Source organism: Symsagittifera roscoffensis, chromosome 1 (assembly GCF_963678635.1).
Source record: "Symsagittifera roscoffensis chromosome 1, txSymRosc1.1, whole genome shotgun sequence".
NCBI lineage: Eukaryota > Metazoa > Xenacoelomorpha > Acoela > Convolutidae > Symsagittifera > Symsagittifera roscoffensis.
This window is the reverse complement of record NC_087062.1, coordinates 2824826-2845785: the sequence shown is the minus strand read 5'-3', so window position 1 is coordinate 2845785 and position 20960 is coordinate 2824826. Positions and strand designations below refer to the sequence as shown.

Below are 20960 nucleotides of genomic sequence, written 5' to 3'. Positions count from 1 at the left end.
AGAGGGGACAAACAAGGATTCGAATTGATGGGACCTTATACAAATCCGTTGTGATCACAGATGGCAGTTCAGGACGACTGCATCTTGGTGAATAATCGGCTAGCAGTACCAATTCAACTAAGACAAGCTGTCCTGAAACGAATACATCGAGGGCACCCAGGACAGGAAGCTATGTTGGGAGCAGCGCAATATCTGTGGTGGCCACATATGAATAAGGACATTGTGAATTTGGCAGAGGAGTGTCGTAGCTGTACCAGATATGGTAAGAATGTAAAATACCTTTTTTCGAAAAATTCGTCAAAACCACTGCCACTGCTCACGCAGCCGGGACAAGAGGTACAACTAGACTACGCGGGGTCTATAGAAAATCAAAAAGGAAAAAAAATCTACCTTTTAGTAGCTATAGATCGATTCTCGAAATTTCCATCAGTGAAGGTTACAAAATCCACAAGTGGAAAGTGCACAGTAAAATTCTTGAGATCATATATCGACACACATGAAGTCCCTGAATCAATTTGTTCGGACCAATTTTCAGGCTTTAAGGGAAAAACTCTAAAAAAATTCTGTTCGGAACTCAATATCGAGCAAAAATTCTGTCCGGTGGGGGACCACAGAGGTTGTGGTTTGGTTGAACGTACAATTCAAACAATAAAAAGAAGACTGGGAGTGATGATGCTCGAAGAAAATAATAAATCAATCAAATTATGTCTCAGCACTATAATGAGAGATTTACGGTGGAACAAGCAGAAAACAATTCAAGTATCCCCGTTTCAAGCACTTTTCGGCAGACTACCAAAATCAGAATTTAAAATTGTGAGGGATAGGTTTTTAAATAATTCAGATTATTTAGACAAACAGCACTTGGAACGCTCAGCACTGACGGCCTCTCAAATGAAACGGAGAATTGACCAGTCGAGAGAGAATCTAAAAATAGTGCGCAAGGGACAACTGAGCAGGGATACAAGCCCACTGCACAAGCAGCAGCTAACATCGGACAGAGACAAAGAAAGGGCCAAAGCTCTAAAGGAATTGTTGGAGGCGAACGCCTGCTGGAACTACGAAAGAAGGGACGCGGCTAAAAACGACATCAGGAAATTAGTGGACGAGACAGGGCAACTCAATCCCGATCTTCGAAAGGAAATGATCTACTCTTGGGAGAAAGGATTTGTGGAGGACAAAGTAGAAAATCAATGTAAATCACCACCAAAGACAATACTTCGAAAGGATCCACTAAGGAAAAGCGCACAAGCCTTAACCAGACCACTAAAGGGGAAAATCGCTTCAGAAACGGACTCAACAATTAAGACATCGGCCGGTTCGATTTATAGGAAATCGGATATAGCCCAATCAAAAACGGTACTGACGCAAGAAAATCAGCGAAGCACGAGTAAAAGTCCATCGTCGGAACCTACAAAAAAGTTTAAGCGAATCAGTTCTCCAGAACTACTAGAGGAGATGGGATCAGAGGACGAACTTCAAGGAGAAATGGAAATCGCAGATGCAATGAATCCAATAGAGCGCTTTCAGAAGAGCCAAACAATAGTCACTTCAAGGGACACAGAAGCCGGGGGAGGCTTGAATCTTGCAGTCAAAAGAGCAAAACCCAATTTGGCGGGCCCAAAACCAAATACAGAGGAAAACAACATAAACAAGCCGGAGAAGAGCGGAAAGGAAAAGAAAGGCCGCAGCAAGAAACAACAGGGGACAAATCAAGCTGCGACTGCAGCCAACCCGGAACAAGAGCAAGCAACATCTAAGCCGGAATCAGACACAGTAGATACCAAAATTCAGTCAAATTCTACTCCGAAAGCAAAACAGCGTCCGAAACTGAAATGCATTGATTCTCACACTCCTCTAAAAGATATAGTTGACACATTTCACAATCGCAATTTGGCACCGTCCGAATGGGAGAAGTACGCGGACCAATTGCTAAAAAGAGGAGTGCAGCGAGTTGCGGATGAACTTCGAGAAAATCCTCAACAAAGCTCGGAATTGGACACAAACTTCGAACCACCACAAGGATTTTCGGACGAATCAAGTACGGAAGAGTCAGGTATTAGACGAAGTTCTAGACAAACGAAAAACAAAGAACCCAAACGATTCGGAGATCCGATAAAGCATTCAATCAAAGAAATATCAGAAAACCTTACAGGAGGAGGTCTTTTAAAGGAGGCACTCAAAGAATACAGAAATCAACTGAGAGATTTCAAAAATCGGGATGACAGACCATTGGAATCAAAAGTGCGACGACTCGAAAGACATCCTTTTATGCGAAAATTCGGATACGCTACTTTAGACGAGGGAGTAGATTGGAACCCGAGTTGGGAAATAGAGCTGGAGGAAAACTGAAAAATTACGTAATCTAAACTCGTCACTTCTCCAAAGAGACTTCCTTTTGAACTGAGTAAAATAAACTCTTTTTAAATAAATTATCCTACTGAAGTTGTATAATTTATTTCTTCCACCGAGGGGGGTGTGTCATACCGCTACTGCAGTAGCAGTATTTATATACGTATGTACAGCTAACCTTTGGTGCTCAATCATTATTTTATGATTTGCTCAAGGTCATACGCAAGTGATGACACTGAGATTAAGCGAGAGATCAGAGTTCTTAACAATGATCTATCTCTCAGTACAACAACAAAACAAAAGAAACAGAAAACCTAAATTCAATATTCAAAATACAGTATTGAATTACAACTTGTTTTCAATCGATATCGCAAGGCATATCACAGTAGGTATGTAAGTTTGTTTTTATGTATTTATGTATGTACGTATAAACTATATATGTATGTTTTATTGTAAATATGTATGTTTTATTGTATATATGTATGTATGTATGTATGTATGTATGTATATATGTATGTATGTGTGTAACTTGCAAATTATTCGAATTTGATTTTTAAATAGTTTCAGTTTTTAGCTACGGATTATCTTGCTTTCAATTTGAATTCAATTTTAATATGACTTTGATAAACTATGGCAAAGATCTTTATGAAAAATCAATCTCTATAGTTTGAAAATGGTTCACGGAATCATAGCTACCAATCTTGCAGAAAAGTGTGCATCCTTTACAAGAGTGAAACTTAATTTCTATCATTCATCCTTGGCAATCAGTTTTATGATTTTCTTCACACTTCAAGAAAAATAGAAAAAAATGGGAACCGTGGTTGAATATAACCAATAAATTTGACACAATCATATTTTGAATGATTAAGAATGATGTTTTGAATGAAGTCAAATAACTTCACTGCGACCTACGCGCCCAAAAAACGGCACAGTCCTCAGGCAGTCCTCACTATTGCAAGGAATGGACATAATCTAGAAAAAAAAATAAGAATTGAGTATTTTCTGGCTCGATATGGTCCGGGTTTAGAAAATTTCAGACCAGAAATAAGTTAAAATTTTAATTTTTTAGCTGGAAAGGATTAATATACGAACTGTTCAGTTCTGTTACCTTCTTCTGAGGCTGTGTAACGCTGTCTCACCCTCAAGCATTCAGCACGCACGGATCATGTCGGGACTCGAACATTTGACCTTTCGATTGAGAGGCGGAGACGTAACGATTTCCCACTGCTCCCCTTTTAAAAAATGATAATCATATAATATTCGGGTCTAGTTAGGAAGTAACTTGTTAAATAAGCCTTAACTCATTTCAGAAAGATTTTTGAGTCAGATTATTTCGAAAAGTAAGTATAACATTTAAGAATAAGAGTTCTAATTTATAACTTTGCATGAGGTTATTAAAAAAGGAGGTATATAGAATCACATGATGAGATCTTTTCGGAAAAGTGAGGCGTGTAATATTTAAAAAATGGTGGTTTGGATAGGATTGAGTGTTTTCGGACTAAAGAGAAGTGAAGTGAAAAGTAAGAAGTAGCTTAGTGGACTAATCAAGTGTTTTGACACCCGATGTAAAGGGGTGATTGGGGGGTGAATGGGGGACCAATTGTGATGAATAGAAGCAGTGAAATCTCATAAGCAGAACAATGAATGGAGAGAGAGAGAGAGCGACTACACACACCACTCATTATATCTTTTCACCTCACCGAATATCCGAGACAAAGCACTAATTTATACAATTCTATTACCACTCTGCTCTTACCACTCTACTATCTGCACGCCACAACCCCCACCCCCACCCCCCACCCGTCTTACCAACGACCTTCCTAGCCTACGCATAATTAGCCCGCCCATTGTACTCCTTTTGACTATGAAAAATATTAGAGAAATCAAAATAGCTTTAATATTTTTTAATCAAATGAAACTCTAATAAAATTGAAAAAAATAGATTTACTGATAGCGTTTTGAGAGAAAAAAAAAGAAAGTTTTTTTTTCGACCAGAAATTTTTAAACCATTTTTGATTTTTTTCAATATTGAAATGACCCTTGTTGTAACAGTTTGTTGTGCTTCTCAATTTTCAATGTTTAGGCTTTTTGAGATGTAGGCTTGTTGAATGGTCTCACTTATATGTCTATACTGTACAGTCTGCTATCTGCCCTTACTATGCATAATACATAATAATAACCCACCCACCTTCCACCTTTCCCCTCCCCTCCCCCTCCCCCTCCCCTCCTGCTCTCGCGAACTGAGTGGGTTCTTTTGTTCTCAGTCTAGATCTGCACAATGCCTCCATTCAGTCGTAATTTAGCCCCTATTCATCACAATAACACAAGACTATCCAGCCAACTGACTCTCAAAAGATCAATTCGCCCAGACCAAATTAGATATCAACTCAAACAACTGCTTTTCAAAGAGAATATCTGCATTCGCGATAGTTGCTCTGTTGCGGTTTCTCTGCAGTTTTCACGATAGTTGGTTGAGATTCATTTGCAGTTTTCACAAATGCTCACCCCAAAAACAAATCTTTTCAAATCATTCGAAATTTCCGCTGAAATTCCTAGATTGTTCTTATCATTCTGAGTGGGTAGGGACGCCTTTTCTCCTCTGTATATTTAAAACCCATCACCACTCATAGGGTCCCCATTGAAACTATTTTACGAAAATGTTATTAGACTGATAACCCAAAAGACTTTGTAAATACCTATAAACATAAATTTTAAGTGGGGAGCGCGCGCTGAAACAGCGCAATTTTCGGGTCTCAATTTTCAAAAAAGTGCCCGAAAACGGCATTTTGGCACATTTTCCCCCAAAAATTTGCTTGCATCGCCGAAGTTTTTTGCACTAAGTAAAGACTTTTTGGTGTTTGCTGAGAGTTCAAAAATCACATTGATCGATGTATTATGTATTAAAGTCAACAAAACATTCGACAAAATTTGGAATACATTTTTCCCACTCATCAAAATCTTAAATCCACCCCTGTTCAAAGTACACTGACAGTATCAAAAGCTACCATAGAGTTGTGATTGTTTACTTGATTCATTGTCATTAAACTGGTATCTACCTGACCGTGGCTCCATTTTCTCCGCAGAAGCTATTCTTCCAGTGTTTTTGTAAATAAAAATTAACTGAATTCACTACCTGAAAAAGAATTTTCTAAAGCTTTTTATATAAAGAGAATTCTAGGATAACTTAACATAGATATTAGAATGGCGCATTGATCTTAAAAGGAATCTGGCAATAACCTCCAGCGTTCACCTCATTTACATCCAGAGTGACAAAGCCTAACAAGATAATCTCCAATTTCGTAGACAGATTGGAGAGACTTGTTTCAGCTTGTCCTAATTGCCAAGTGAACCTTAATTTTGAAAACTTAATTTGAATTGCAATACCTTGAGCCGGGCAAAATTAAAGACAAATACGAAAGCGATTCAATTCATAAGAAACAGGCGTTGTTTGCTAGAAAAAAAAGTGCCAAAAAAAAGGGTTCAATAGCACGACAAATTTGCATGCTAAAAAAAACGAAGAAGAACTTGATGGCGTAATATTTGACATGTCTGTGGTACAGTAGCTGCAGCTGCAGCCACACTACAACCTTGGGGAGTGCTTATGTTAAATATAAATTTATATGATTATTATTATTCAAGGTCAACCTACGTTGACCTAATCTGTTCTACGACTGAACAGTGTGTCCGTACTGCGTTATGGAACTCAGTCGAACTAAAAGAGAAAAAATGGAGGTATCACATGGCGCAGCCAGAAGGATATTAGAATGGAGGTATCACATGGCGCAGCCAGAAGGATTTTTATCCCAAGATAACAGAAAAGACATGGGTACTCCGGTGTTCTGGACCTCAGCAAAATCTGATCTACCATGGAACTTTAAAATTTGGTTTGATCAATTTCTATTAGCCGTTACCATGAAGGAAAATGTGAATCCATAAGTGCTATTAGAGGACCCGAAAGCGGTCGTAGAAGAACTAATGACACGGTCAGAAACACCTAGAGCCAATGAGGACGAACAAGCTATTGCGGATCGAGAAGCGAGAAACAAATCATTAAGGGACAAAGTCGTGCTTGAAAATGAAGAAAGAAGGGAGCGGGGATCAAAGGTGGGACACAATGTGTTCTACAACGAAGTCAAAAAACGAATCGCTTCGAGATTATTTCTTGCCCTAGGAAATGAAGGAAAAAAGAGGTTTGTTCAGAAAAATCTTCATACTGAAGTGTCAATGCTTGAGTTTTGGGAGATGGTAGCCCTAGCAAAAACCTCATTTGAAAAAACAAAAAGTTTAACATAAGAAATATACAAGCTGTTCACAAAAACAAAGGAAGCGGGCCAGTCGCTGGAATCTTTCCATGCTGCCTTGACTGCACAAGCAGCAAAAGTGGAGCTCGGCACATTAGAAAATGAAAGAGTTCGAGATCTATTCATTTCAAAAATGAAAAACACTGTTATACAAAATATGTTGACATTTGAAACATTCACACCTGATGAGGTCCTGAAGCGAGCGCTAAAGTTTGAACAAAGCAAACAGAAGACGCAAGCCTTTCAGAAATCATATGCTAACACTGCAAGTGCAGGAAATCTACTGGGTTTGCAAGTAAAAATAAAACAAGAACCAATTATGGAGGTTGGCAATAGAGGAGGAAATAACAGGCGATCAAATAAAGAACCTTATAAACGGAGGACATGGGATGCTAAAAACAACACAAAGTCGCGGGCCGATCAGAAACCGTGTATAAGGCGTGGAAAACCTTTCGTGGAGGGACATCTACGAAATTGTCCGGCATTAAAAAAGACATGCAAAAATTGCAACAAGCCAAATCACATTTGCTCGAATGTGTCGATCACAGCAAGCCAACCAAGTGACAGAGGAAATATCTAGCTCAGATGAAGAATGCAATCTTATAAGATGTTTTGATTCCTGCAATGACTTTGAGATCATGGTGATTAAAAAAGACGAAATATCCGTGGAAAAAATAGAATATTATATTTCGGAAAGACTCAACAGAGAACAGACCAGATTACAGGGCGTAGAGATTCGCAAAATGTAAGGAAAATCGACATACGGAGAAATCCTCGATCAGCGCAGATAAAATCTCTAAAGGCATTAGTCAGGATTGATAATCAAATCTTTAATCTGACTATAGATACAGGAAGTCCAGTGTCGTTTTTAAATTGGGCAACAACTAAACAAACTCTAGAATACATAATAATAACCCACCCACCTTCTATATTTCCCCTCCCCTCCCCCTCACCTCCTGCTCTCGCGAACTGAGTGGGTTCTTTTGTTCTCAGTCTAGATCTGCACAATGCCTCCATTCAGTGTTTTTGTAAATAAAAATTAACTGAATTCACTACCTGAAAAAGAATTTTCTAAAGCTTTTTATATAAAGAGAATTCTTGGATAACTTAACATAGATATTAGAATGGCGCATTCATCTTAAAAGGAATCTGGCAATAACCTCCAGCGTTCACCTCATTTACATCCAGAGTGACAAAGCCTAACAAGATAATCTCCAATTTCGTAGACAGATTGGAGAGACTTGTTTCAGCTTGTCCTAATTGCCAAGTGAACCTTAATTTTGAAAATTTAATTTGAATTGCAATACCTTGAGCCGGGCAAAATTAAAGACAAATACGAAAGCGATTCAATTCATAAGAAACAGGCGTTGTTTGCTAGAAAAAAAAGTGCCAAAAAAAGGGTTCAATAGCACGACAAATTTGCATGCTAAAAAAAACGAAGAAGAACTTGATGGCGTGATATTTGACATGTCTGTGGTACAGTAGCTGCAGCTGCAGCCACACTACAACCTTGGGGAGTGCTTATGTTAAATATGTATTTATATGATTATTATTATTCAAGGTCAACCTACGTTGACCTAACCTGTTCTACGACTGAACAGTGTGTCCGTACTGCATTATGGAATTCAGTCGAACAAAAAGAGAAAAAGAAATAAAACGATTTAATGTGAATTGACATTTTGAGATCTACATTTTGCTAGACTTATCCACCCTGGGCATGGAGGTATCACATGGCGCAGCCAGAAGGATTTTTATCCCAAGATAACAGAAAAGACATGGGTACTCCGGTGTTCTGGACCTCAGCAAAATCTGATCCACCATGGAACTTTAAAATTTGGTTTGATCAATTTCTATTAGCCGTTACCATGAAGAAAAATGTGAATCCATAAGTGCTATTAGAGGACCCGAAAGCGGTCGTAGAAGAACTAATGACACGGTCAGAAACACCTAGAGCCAATGAGGACGAACAAGCTATTGCGGATCGAGAAGCGAGAAACAAATCATTAAGGGACAAAGTCCTGCTTGAAAATGAAGAAAGAAGGGAGCGGGGATCATAGGTGGGACACAATGTGTTCTACAACGAAGTCAAAAAACGAATCGCTTCGAGATTATTTCTTGCCCTAGGAAATGAAGGAAAAAAGCGGTTTGTTCAGAAAAATCCTCATACTGAAGTGTCAATGCTTGAGTTTTGGGAGATGGTAGCCCTAGCAAAAACCTCATTTGAAAAAACAAAAAGTGTAACATAATAAATATACAAGCTGTTCACAAAAACAAAGGAAGCGGGCCAGTCGCTGGAATCTTTCCATGCTGCCTTGACTGCACAAGCAGCAAAAGTGGAGCTCGGCACATTAGAAAATGAAATAGTTCGAGATCTATTCTTTTCAAAAATGAAAAACACTGTTATACAAAATACGTTGACATTTGAAACATTCACACCTGATGAGGTCCTGAAGCGAGCGCTAAAGTTTGAACAAAGCAAACAGAAGACACAAGCCTTTCAGAAATCATATGCTAACACTGCAAGTGCAGGAAATCTACTGGGTTTGCAAGTAAAAATAAAACAAGAACCAATTATGGAGGTTGGCAATAGAGGAGGAAATAACAGGCGATCAAATAAAGAACCTTATAAACGGAGGACATGGGATGCTAAAAACAACATAAAGTCGCGGGCCGATCAGAAACCGTGTATAAGGTGTGGAAAACCTTTCGTGGAGGGACATCTACGAAATTGTCCGGCATTAGGCAAGACATGCAAAAATTGCAACAAGCCAAATCACACTTGCTCGAATGTGTCGATCACAGCAAGCCAACCAAAAGACAGAGGAAATATCTAGCTCAGATGAAGAATGCAATCTTATAAGATGTTTTGATTCCTGCAATGACTTTGAGATCATGGTGATTGAAAAAGACGAAATATCCGTGGAACAAATAGAATATTATGTTTCGGAAAGACTCAACAGAGAACAGACCAGATTACAGGGCGTAGAGATTCGCAAAATGTAAGGAAAATCGACATACGGAGAAATCCTCGATCAGCGCAGATAAAATCTTTCAAGGCATTAGTCAGGATTGATAATCAAATCCTTAATCTGACTATAGATACAGGAAGTCCAGTGTCGTTTTTAAATTGGGTAACAACTAAACAAACTCTAGAAGAGTGTCCAAAAACGAAATTCATGCCGGCGGAAAGACTAAATTTGTCAGCGCAATTTGTTGATTACAACAAAAAACCTATCTTAATTTTTGGGCGCAATAAAGGCCGATATCAGGTCAGCCGGATGGGAAGTGAAAGGAGTATCGTTTCTGGTCACTGAACGCCGCAAAAGATGCATTTTGGGATTGTATCTCCAGAGCAAAAGTGGTATACACACAACTCAAAAGACGGCAGCAACAGAAATGTCGAGTTTTGGCGTGCTACTGTGTGAGCAGTCACAAGGTTGGAAACAACTATTTTATAATAAATTTTCGGACCTTTTTGATTATCAGAGCAGTTCCAAAAATCATGTAGTGAGTACGGAATTTAAATATCTACTATGTCCAATACAAGAAAAAGGTCGAAGAATACGTATCCATATCCGGGATAAAATTCAATCGGAATTAACCAATATGTTATTGGAAGGCCACATAAAGAAATTGGATAAATGTACCAGTGATTGCTTCCTTGCCCAAAATGTCATCACAGTGAAAAAAGACGATTCAAGTTAATTAGCTTTAGACGCTCAGCCTATTAGCAGGCAACTGTATAAAACTAAATATCAGATGCCAAACATCGATGAGCTCCTAGATGGAGTAAATCAAATCGTTACCGCAAATGCAGTAAGCACATTGTATTTCAAAATCTTAGATTTAAAACACGGATATAGCCAACTCAAATTGACTGCAGAAACATCAAAGCAGTGTAAATTCAATATCATGGGGGGACAAGCGACAGGAACGTACAGGTTCCTTACAGGCTTCTATGGTTTGGCAGATATGACAGCGGAGTTTCAAAAAGCTATGGATCGCACGCTGAACCACGCTCCGAATGCATTTGTTGTAGGTGATATTTTGATTGTCTCAAAAGGGGACAAAAAAGAGCATGAAAAACTAGTCTCGGAAATATTAAGCAGACTAGACAACGAAAATTTAGCTTTAAAATTAGCTAAATGTGAGTTCTTGCAGTCTGAGGTAAATTGGCTCGGGCATAAGTTATCACCAACTGGTATTGTTCCTAAAATCACAAAGACAGAAACAATACTTAGCCTGAATTCGCCCAAATCACTACAACAACTACGATCCTTTATGGGTAGTATCAACCACCTGTCAAAATTTATAACACATGCAGCTAGTCTAACTGATAAACTTAGGCCATTATTACGGGATAAGAATGGAAGAAAAAACTGAATAATATAAAAATGCCGGTGAAGAAATTTGAATGGGGGGAGAACCACTTAAAAGATACACAAGTTAAATGTGACAAGTCACAGCGGTCTTGGGGCCACCCTCGGACAAAAAACAGAGGAGGGTGATTGGATGCCAATTGCTTTTGCATCACGGTATATGAATACACAAGAGAAAAAGTATTCGACAAACGAACTCGAATTGTTGGCAGTAGTATGGGCCGTGGACAGATTCATACATTATTTTTTGGGTAGGGAATTTTCCATAGCTACGGACCATAAAGCACTAACATCTGCTCTAGGCGAAAATCGTTCAAACAAAACGTATCAACCTAGACTCACAAGATGGGTTGATAGATTGTTACCGTATCAGTTCAATACATATACCTGGAAAGGATATGGGTATAGTTGATTACCTATCAAGAAAGCCAAATTGAGAACCGCGGCCAGAGTTTGAACTTGATGAGAAGTTCGTGGTAACATCGATTGAAAACTTTCAAAGAGCTCTCTACTGTTTGAACAATCGGCTACCTGATATGGTCGAGCCTATTCGAAACGGATAAATTCTAGAACATTCTGTTAGAAACACTGGCAGTAACGATAAAATAAACACGTCATCCCACGTTTGCTATAGCAACCAAATCGGTTCAAAACAAACAAGGCTCGACCGGAACGTAAACGTTCAAATTTCACGAATTTCAAACTCTAAAACAAACACTTTTTGCAATTTCTCTCATTCAAATCAGTTGGCTAGGTAATTATACAAAAATTCAGCAAAAAATAAAGAGATGGAAAACGGAAATGCGGACAACGATAGAGACAAGGTGGAGAAAGATAGAAGTAGAAAGAAAAACGCGAGGATCAGCGACATCAGACAGGGTGGAGGACAAGACCAAGTAAAGGAAGAGGTCATGGAAACAACTTTTCAACGAACAAGATTGATAAAACGGGGGCCAGGGGCAAACAACGAGGACACAAACAGTTCAGATTCAGAAATACCGTATGTGGAGTGGAAGATAATGCAACAGCAGATAAAGAACAAAAACGAAGCCGGGACTTCTACATCGGCGGGCTCAATTTGTAAAACAGGAGTATCAGCAACAGCTGCATGCAGTAAGATGGCGGTGGACAAAAAGGAAATTCCCAAATTAGTTTCCTTTTGGGACCTAGTAGGCTTAGAGGGATCGGACAGACCAAAAACGATGCTAAAACTGGAGGCACAAACAGAAATGGTCAGCCCTAAAACGACCGAGAATTGCGTCGATGAGAGTAAAAAACTAACGATAGTTGATGTGGACCTCACAGCTGACAGTCCGGAAGAAGATGACCACGAAGTAATCGTGGTGTAAAGAAGAATCAGCCATAGTTCAAGAAAAGAAGAGCAGAGTGAGACTGACAGCAAATTACCAGGAGGGCTAGACAATCTCGCACGGTTGTTTGACCGGAGTTTGCTTGCAGAACTTATCACGGAGGATACATGGATGTACCGCCTACATCGAGTGATCGAAAAGAATGACAGACACAGTTTTGAGCTGATGGGCCCATACACTAATCCCTTATGGCACCAGCTAGGTGTAGTGGACGACTGCATGCTCGTTAACGATCGGCTAGCGGTTCCATGTCAACTGCGTTCGGCAGTTCTGAAAAAAATTCATCGGGGTCATCTCGGTCAAGAGGCAATGCTCAATGTGTCACACTACTTGTGGTGGCCGCACATGCATAAGGACATTGTTAACCTGGCGTAAAAATGTAGAAGCTGTAATCGCTATGGTAAGAATGCTAAATATATCATTCCTAAAAATGCGACTAAACCACTACCACTGCTATCGCAGCCGGGGCAGGAGTTACAATTAGACTATGCAGGACCGCTAGAAGATCATAAGGGAAAGAAAATTTACTTGTTGGTAGCAATAGATCGGTATTCAAAATTTACGTCGGTGAAAATTACTAAATCGACTGGGGGAAAATCGTCAATTGAGTTCCTCCGCACCTACATTGATACGTATGGAAAACCAGAATCTATAAGAACTGACCAATTTTCTGGGTTCAAGGATAAAGCTATAAAAAAATTTTGTTCTGACGACAACATAGAACAAAAATGTTGCCCGGTGGGAGATCACCGAGAATGTGGATTAGTAGAACGAACTATCCAAACAATTAAATGAAGATTAAGAGTATTGCTTCTGGGCAAAAACGTCGCGTCAATAAAGCTCTGTCTTAGCACGATAATTCGAGACCTTAGATGGGCCAAACAAAAAACCATACAATGCTCTCCGTTTGAAGCTCACTTTGGACGTCTTCCAAAAACAGAGTTTAAAATATTAAGCGACAGATTTGTAGCTAATTCTGATATTTAGATAAACAACACTTGGAGAGATCAGCACTCGCGGCTCCGCAATTAAGGAAGAGAATAGACCAATCCAGGGACTATATCAAAATCGTGCCAAAAGGATCGTACAGTCGGGATGTCAGCCCGCTGTTTGAACAGAAATAGCTACTGACGAAGGACAGAGACAGTGCAGAGGCATTGAAGACGCTGCTAGAGGCCAATACACGATGGAATGCCACCCGTCGGGATGCACCGGACAGTGACATCCGGAGACTTGTGGACGAAACGAGTACGATCAACCCCGAACTGAGAAAGGAACTACTGTACTCGTGAGAACAAGGTTTTATTGAAGACAAACCGGTGGTGGAGCAAAACAATACATGGTCACCAACTTTGCTTTGCAAAGACAAAAACCGGAAGAGCGGAAAGGGTCTCACAAACCCTCTCAAGGGAAAGGTGACGTCTCAAACGCAGTATACTATGCAAAACAGCTGCTAGAGCAATATTTCGGAAGAGTGACATTGCACAGTCAAAAGTTAAGTCACCACTACCGCTAAAAACCGCGAAAAATAGATGAATCCAAAAAGAAGCGTGTCGGCAAGAACGACCAATTACAAGAAACAATCAATTCGGATGATGAAGAAAGCCAACAAAACAAAGCGGAAGATCATAAGGCTAAGGAGCGCTTCCAGGACAGTCCTGTAAGAGTCACATCGAAAGATACGGAGTAAGGGGGGAACTAAACCTGGCTGTAAAACGGGCGAAACCCAATAATGCTGGGCCGACTTTGAGTATCCCAAAACAGCTGAACCAAGGCAGACCAATGAAAAACAATAAAAAACCAACCGCTCCAGAAGCTCGTAGAGCAAAAGCTGCTACAGCAGTTACCGATGAACAAACTACTGACGGCAACAATGAGAGCCCAGGACCGTCAGATAAGAGCACCCCACATGCGTCAACTCCAATCAAACAGGCGAAGTTAAAATAAATTAACCGGCAGACCAGTCCAAATGCAATACTGGGAACATTTCAAAACCAGGACATGACACGGGATGAATGGAAGATGGCAGATCAAGTATTGACAAGAGGAATTCAGAAAACCGCCGAAGATATTCTCACGTCCAGAGAATATGACTCCCACACAGATACACCACCATGATTCTCGGATGAATCAAGCAAAGACGAGCATCAGATCAACACCGCACCAATTAGGAGAAGTAATCGACAAACTAAGAGCCAGGGACCTAAGAGAGTCGGTAACCCAATTAAGCACTCAGTGCGCTTAATTTGTTCGGAGGATGACATAACGGACCTGAGTAAGGCCGCCTTGGAGTCATATCGTCTCAAACTGGCGAGGCTCAAAACAGACACGAACAGACTAGCGGAGACAAAGTTGGGCTTATTAGAGAGACATTTATTCCGAAGAAAGTTCGGATACGCAACGCTTGACGGACGCGATCGTGGAAGGCTTCGTGGCGGGTCTCACTGAAATTCGATATACCGGAAGAGAGAGAGAGAGAGGCGAATTAATTGCAATACAAGGAGACCGGCAGAAACCGGTCTCCGGCAGAAACCGGCAATACAAGGAGACCGGGAGCATTTAAAGAGCAAAAAAGACTTTTCATATACAAACATTAAACTGAGTTTTAAAAAAACTCTTTTTGTTTTATTAAATTTTTATGTTAATATAAAATTTATTTGTCCAGCGGGGAATGTGGTACAGTAGCTGCAGCTGCAACCACATTACAGTAACCTTGGGGAGTGCTTATATTGTTTATGTATTTATATGATTATTATTATGAAAATAAAAAGAAATAAAAAGATTTCATGTGAATTGACATTTTGAGATCTACTTTTTTTAAGACTTATCCACCCTGGGCATAGAGGTATCACGATGTCAATAAAATGGAAAAAAATCAAGAAAACTATTGACCAAAATTCTACCTAAAATGGCGCCTCTGAGCAGTGTATTGATAAAATAGACAAAAACGAAAACTTTAACCTATCTTAAACGAGCAAAATTGAAAACCTACAGAAACGCTGTAAATGTATACCGGAAAATTTTAAATATGGACCAGCACTAAATTTCAATAAAATACTTAGTTTGCTAAAAAATTTCAATGGAGATTTTACCCAAAATTTGTTATTTAAAACATCGATTCACAAATATTTGCAATCAAAACGTTAAATTTAAGCACTATCAATATTCAAGATTCAATCATGATTGAGTACGAGTGAATTTAGAGAAACTGCAAATAATGTGTTTTCACGCGCGGTGAAATGCGCGTTCAAAAATACCAAATAGCATATGTCTATCTGACGTGACGTCATCATCTCGGAGTTTTTCAAGTTTGCAGTCAGGCATTATTTGTCTCACTCAGGGTTTAGCCTGTCTGTAGGAAAAAACGTATGCTCCTTCTAGGAACAGGCCTTCATAATGCCGGAACAGTCCTAAGAATATTATCTCGCCTGAAAAATGGATGATCAGACGTGAAATTGTACACAAGATCAGTACGGGTAGAATCATTCATTGGGTTCAGAATACAAGAACGTTTTCCATTTCCAGCCTCCATTGAAGTTCTGTTACAAATCTCTATTGGAAAAATATACGACGGCATTTGAAAAAATAGATATTCAAAACTATCCGACTAAAAAAAACACCAATTTTGATATTATGTTCAGCAGAAGCACTTAAAATTATGCTTCTCAGAAGAAGTTAAGTAGGTCACGGAAAAAAGTTGCAGCCAGTTGCAGCATCCTTGCTTATCGCAAGAGTAAAGAACTTATATATGATACTTGTACTTGACGCTCTGTGAGCTTTCTTTACTTTTAATCGGCTGCAAAAAAACCCAACGCCATGGTTCGCTCACTCTTTAGATATTGGTCTCAACAAATACAAGGAAACATAACCTGTCTTCTCTAGATTCACTCTCAAAACTTTTTAATTTATATCCTTGGTTCAAACAGAAAAATAAGGACTTCGCTTTTTGAGTTCGGCGAGTCAGAAAATTTACACCTCAAATCTCAGTAACAAACTATCAACTACCCCTCAACATCTTGGATTCAAGTTCAAGTTCTTTTTCATCTATGAATAAAAAAGTAGTGACAAAATTATTTCTTCAAAAGTCAGTAACAAACAGAATGTCAAAAAGACATATACGGACAAAAATATCATCTCAATAATAACAATAACTGCTCTGGCCTTGAAAAGCTTTAATCTCATTACCTGCTGGAAGCTAAGGAAAATATAGACCCAACCCTAGCTATCAATATAAACAGCATTATTATGGGCCCCAATGTCGGTACACTAATCAGTTTGTTGTGAGGTAAAAGAATTCGATTGAAAAGATTACATGTGAAACTAGGTGTTGTTGATCATCAATCAACATATTGAACTATCAATCGATCTCTCTTTACAGCAGTACATCGTGAAACTCGGTTTGAAAATCATATTGAAGCAATAAATGGAGAGCAGATTAATAAATGAGCAGCAAAGCGAGTTTGAGTTTTACAATTCGTCACCAATAATTGTCCGAGTCTGTATTTTGCAATCCTGTAATGTTACGTCTCTCTTCTGTCGTGTATTGTCCTTTACTCGCCCGGTTTCCCTAATGGGCTTGCAGACTAGGGAATGCCTGTTCGTCCTCGATGTTTGGTTGGTTCGCTCCTGGGTAGTTCCTATCCCCGCCTCGGTATCCTCCTCGGCCTCGACCGCCGCCGCCAGGACGTCCACCGCGTCCTCGATTTCCCAGAGGCTGCAGATCAATCGGGAGGACTTTCCTCTCCCGTCCGGATCCTTGGGCCACTTGGATCACCATCTCCTGTGAGAATTTATTAATTAATAAATAACCAGATGTTATAGATACAAGTCTTTCTTTTCTAAAGCCGGATCCGCCTCTGCAAAAATTTATACTCCTGTCAGTTTTTTTTATCAGTTGTTTTTTTCAATGCGCGCAATTCCTATTCATCAGGTACCTAATAGTTCAACACCAGCAAAATCTTAACAAAAACATTTTCACCTGCAACACCAGTTTTGAATAAAATATGATACTAAGTAAATTTACGTTAACGTTAACCAAGATACAATCGAATCATTTCACAAAACTTATGTCACTCTTCTTGTTTTTTGAGAGCCTACTTAAAAAAGAGTGCCTACCTCCTGGTCCTTGCTTGACTTTTGCAGCTTCTTTACGACCTTGACTCCAGAGTTGAAGGACCCCTCTCCTTCGCCGGGCTTTCTCAGCTGGCGTTGGGGCATGCCACTCTTGGCTTTCTCCTTCTGGCTCATGTACTCTTCCAGACTCATGGTGGGCGCTTCCTGAGGCTCCTCCCCAGCTCCTTCCTCTCCGCCTTCTCCCGCCGCATTCTCGTCTCCTCCAGCTGCTGGCCTAGAACAAACAAGTATTCGAATATTCGCTAGCATGCAGTTAGATCTAGGCCTCAGGGCTGACACGTTTCTACAGCTTATCCAGGGTTTAACACAAATTCAACATAATTTCTCTCAGCCATTCCATTCACTTACTGCATCTTTGTCCCTAAAAGTTCAATGTGAATTTTCATTTTTTCTAAAGAGTAACTTTCTTCATTCTTGGACTTTTTTTCAATGAACCCATAAAAAAATTGGGTTAGCCTAAAACTACAGTTCGACGATGTTGTTAATTCGTGACGACAGAAAAAGTCAGCTCCGATTAACTTACTTCTCTTCTGTCGTCTTCTTATCTTCGCCAGTATCTGCTTCAGCGTCAGCCGGAGGCGCGAAAGTCTCGGTGCTGAAAAGACACTTCAAGTTATAGGAACGTTACGAACAGGTGGTGATTTTTTCGATTGCTGTATCTTACGTGAAGTCCTTGATGGAGTTGCCCCAGTTGTGGGATCCAGCACCGTCTCTCTTATCACTACTCTTCACTCCACTGAAACAAATGATAATTTAAGATCAAGATTCTGAGCATCACAACCAAAGAAAGGTATAGGAGACAGATCAAAGATTTCATGAAGAATACAATAAAGATTTTCTGCAAAACTTTCTTGGATTTTGAGCTAAAACAAGTGGTCATTTGAATTGATTCCTATCTTGCATTCAAGCTTGTTTAGTAAAACTACCCATATGGCATCTACTTAAACGCTCTTCGAAAGCGTATTTAAGACAAAGTCGAATGGACTCTTAGCAAAGAAAGAAACGATGACTAATTACAAAAGCAACAAATTCCAACCCAAAAAAGTCCAAATCAGAGCTGAAAATTCGGCCAATTTCAACTGACCAAAAAATTCGGCCAACTTGGTTGCAATCAGACATACGCCACTCTCTAATCAGTCTAAAGGTATTTTTCCATATCTTCTTGGATTCCGAATAACAACTACGAGAGCTTTAAAACAAAATATCACTAGACCTCGTGTACAAGGCACCTAATTTAGCGGGTACTCTGGACACCACAAAATTTAGTTACTTTGCAAGTAGCATACAAAGTTCTGACCAGTCATTATGGCGAATTTTTTTTTACTTAATTTTTTTCGTAAATTTTTTTTCTCTTATTATGCTGAATAATGCAGCACAAAAAAATTGAACTACAGTAGTTACCGAGAGAATCTCCGTCATAATTTGCCACCCGATTCCATTTGAAACTTATTAGTGGTACCTCATTTTCCGCTGAAGAACACTCGAAATCTTAGTTCTTTCTTGCTTTCGGTAGTAGAAAAAATGAGTTAAAACAGTGTCAAGCTTTAGGAAAAACTGAGCAAATTTGTTTATCGTAACTAACACGGAGGCAAAGAGGAGACTCGCAACATTTCCACAGCATAGCATTGCCAGCTGGCGAATAAAAAAAAATGAGACAGAGATTACCAAGTCAAAAAACATTTGAACATAGACAAGAGACAATTGGAAAAGAGTCAACGAACGCAAGGAAACAGAAAAGAGAACCTGACTTGCTTTTTGAAAAAACTTCAACTTAAGATTTTCAAACTAAAAAAAAATACGGCTCCACAGCTCTTTCAAACTTAGGAACAACTTTTTTTAATACAACATGGATCAATAGTAAGTTTTTTCTGCTGGGAAATCAGAAAATTGAAATCCACTTTTGAAATTAGAAAAGGCCTCAAAGTGCTGAGATTTTAGTAACCTAGCCGAGAGACAAATGAAAGAGGATCAATGCACGCAAGGGTACAAAGAACCCCATGACTTGTTTTTTTTGGAAAATGGGCTTTTTCAATTGAAATTTGGAATCTGGATACATTCGAAGCCCTTGCTCACTTGATTTTGTGGTAACGCTTGTGCCTTGAGATTCTTAGGTCTGGCTCGAATCCCGGCCAGACCTTGTTATTTTTGGATACGTGTTGGTTTCAGTTTTTCCAAAAAAAATTTGAATCGCTATCTATCAATTGTCTGCTCATTTTTAGTCAGCCTAATTTCCAAGGTATGGAAACCTATTTTAATTTATACATTCTTTTTTGTAAATGAAAGTCCTATTGATACTTGAAAAACTTAAGAACTCTGATTTCCACTACGTTCCTCGCTTTTTTCCCGCTGAAATGGTTTTGGCTGATGATACATCCGCTTAGCTCACTTTGTTCACAGAATTCACACGTGAAAATGTTACACATGCTTTGCTTTCGAACTTTAATTTACAAAATATGACCTTGAGCTCTTGAATTTTAAGAGCAAATTTTAATTAACAATTTTTGGATAATAACAACTCAAATTTGAGTAAACTGGGTCAAGGGGCAATAGTTTTATTCCATTGGGTAGCCTAAAAATTAAATCTTATCTTCAAAACTAGAAGCCATTCACATTTTTTGTGACCTTTACACTTTCTTTGTCCGAAAGTGAAATTGGCCTTCCCTTCTGAGCTTAAAACAAACTGAGCTTAAAACGCGAATAAAATTAAGCCTGAACATTTTAGTGAGAAAAAATAAAATAAATTCACCACAACCTATACAAGTGTCTTAAGTACAACCATCAAGTTAAATAAAACAAATTCAACTTCTTAAAGATTTGTATAAAAAGATCCCAATTACAAGTTACTTGCTCTCGCGACGGAAAGTCATTGGAGGAAACATTGATGATAATGTTCATTTTTCATATAACAAGAAGCGAATAACACTACAGAAAAAAAACAAAGGTAAAAAAGATTTCACCAAAAACAAAAGAAGACAAAAAATGCTCAATTGACGTAAGCTTTCAAAAGAAAACAATCAGGCAAAACAATAAGACCTTTAACATAGTCAATAGTAGAAAAAGTGTAAACAACAATGAAAACAAAACCAAGCCAGATTTTTAGTTTATAACTTTTCGAGCTGTTTTAAAACAGTTCCCTTATCCGAAAGGGAAAAACGAGCTGTTCAGTTTTTCACAAAAAACTGCAGTTGTGCCCCTAGTTAAGATCTACATGCAACTTTTTTGGCTAGCTTTCTGGGCTGGGTAATGTTGGTTCACCCTCAAGCAACGAGCACGGATCATGATGATCCTCCAACATCCGACCTTTCGATTGAGAGGCGGAGAAGTAACCACTTCACCACCGCTCCTCTCAGACTCATAAGCTTCAGACCCTTGAAACAAATTATATCGCTTGCTCTTTTATGATTAAAAATGTTTGTTTAAAAAAGGCA

The 20960-nt window shown here is 39.0% G+C and overlaps 2 protein-coding genes across 2 annotated transcripts in view; one reads left to right on the top strand and one right to left on the bottom strand.

Annotated features, from left to right (window-relative positions):
• The window catches only part of LOC134856990 (sugar transporter SWEET1-like), a 468950-nt gene that overhangs the window by 26344 nt on the left and 421646 nt on the right, over window positions 1-20960 (top strand). The window lies entirely within an intron of this gene.
• The window catches only part of LOC134856986 (uncharacterized), an 88980-nt gene continuing 84478 nt past the window's right edge, over window positions 16459-20960 (bottom strand). The window contains exons 4-7 of the mRNA XM_063873305.1: window positions 18197-18268; window positions 18056-18127; window positions 17515-17746; window positions 16459-17179 (exon numbers count right to left, since the gene is read on the bottom strand). Coding sequence (XP_063729375.1) covers window positions 16967-17179; window positions 17515-17746; window positions 18056-18127; window positions 18197-18268 — 589 coding nt within the window. The 3' untranslated portion in view covers window positions 16459-16966. The remainder of the gene's footprint in view (window positions 17180-17514; window positions 17747-18055; window positions 18128-18196; window positions 18269-20960) is intronic.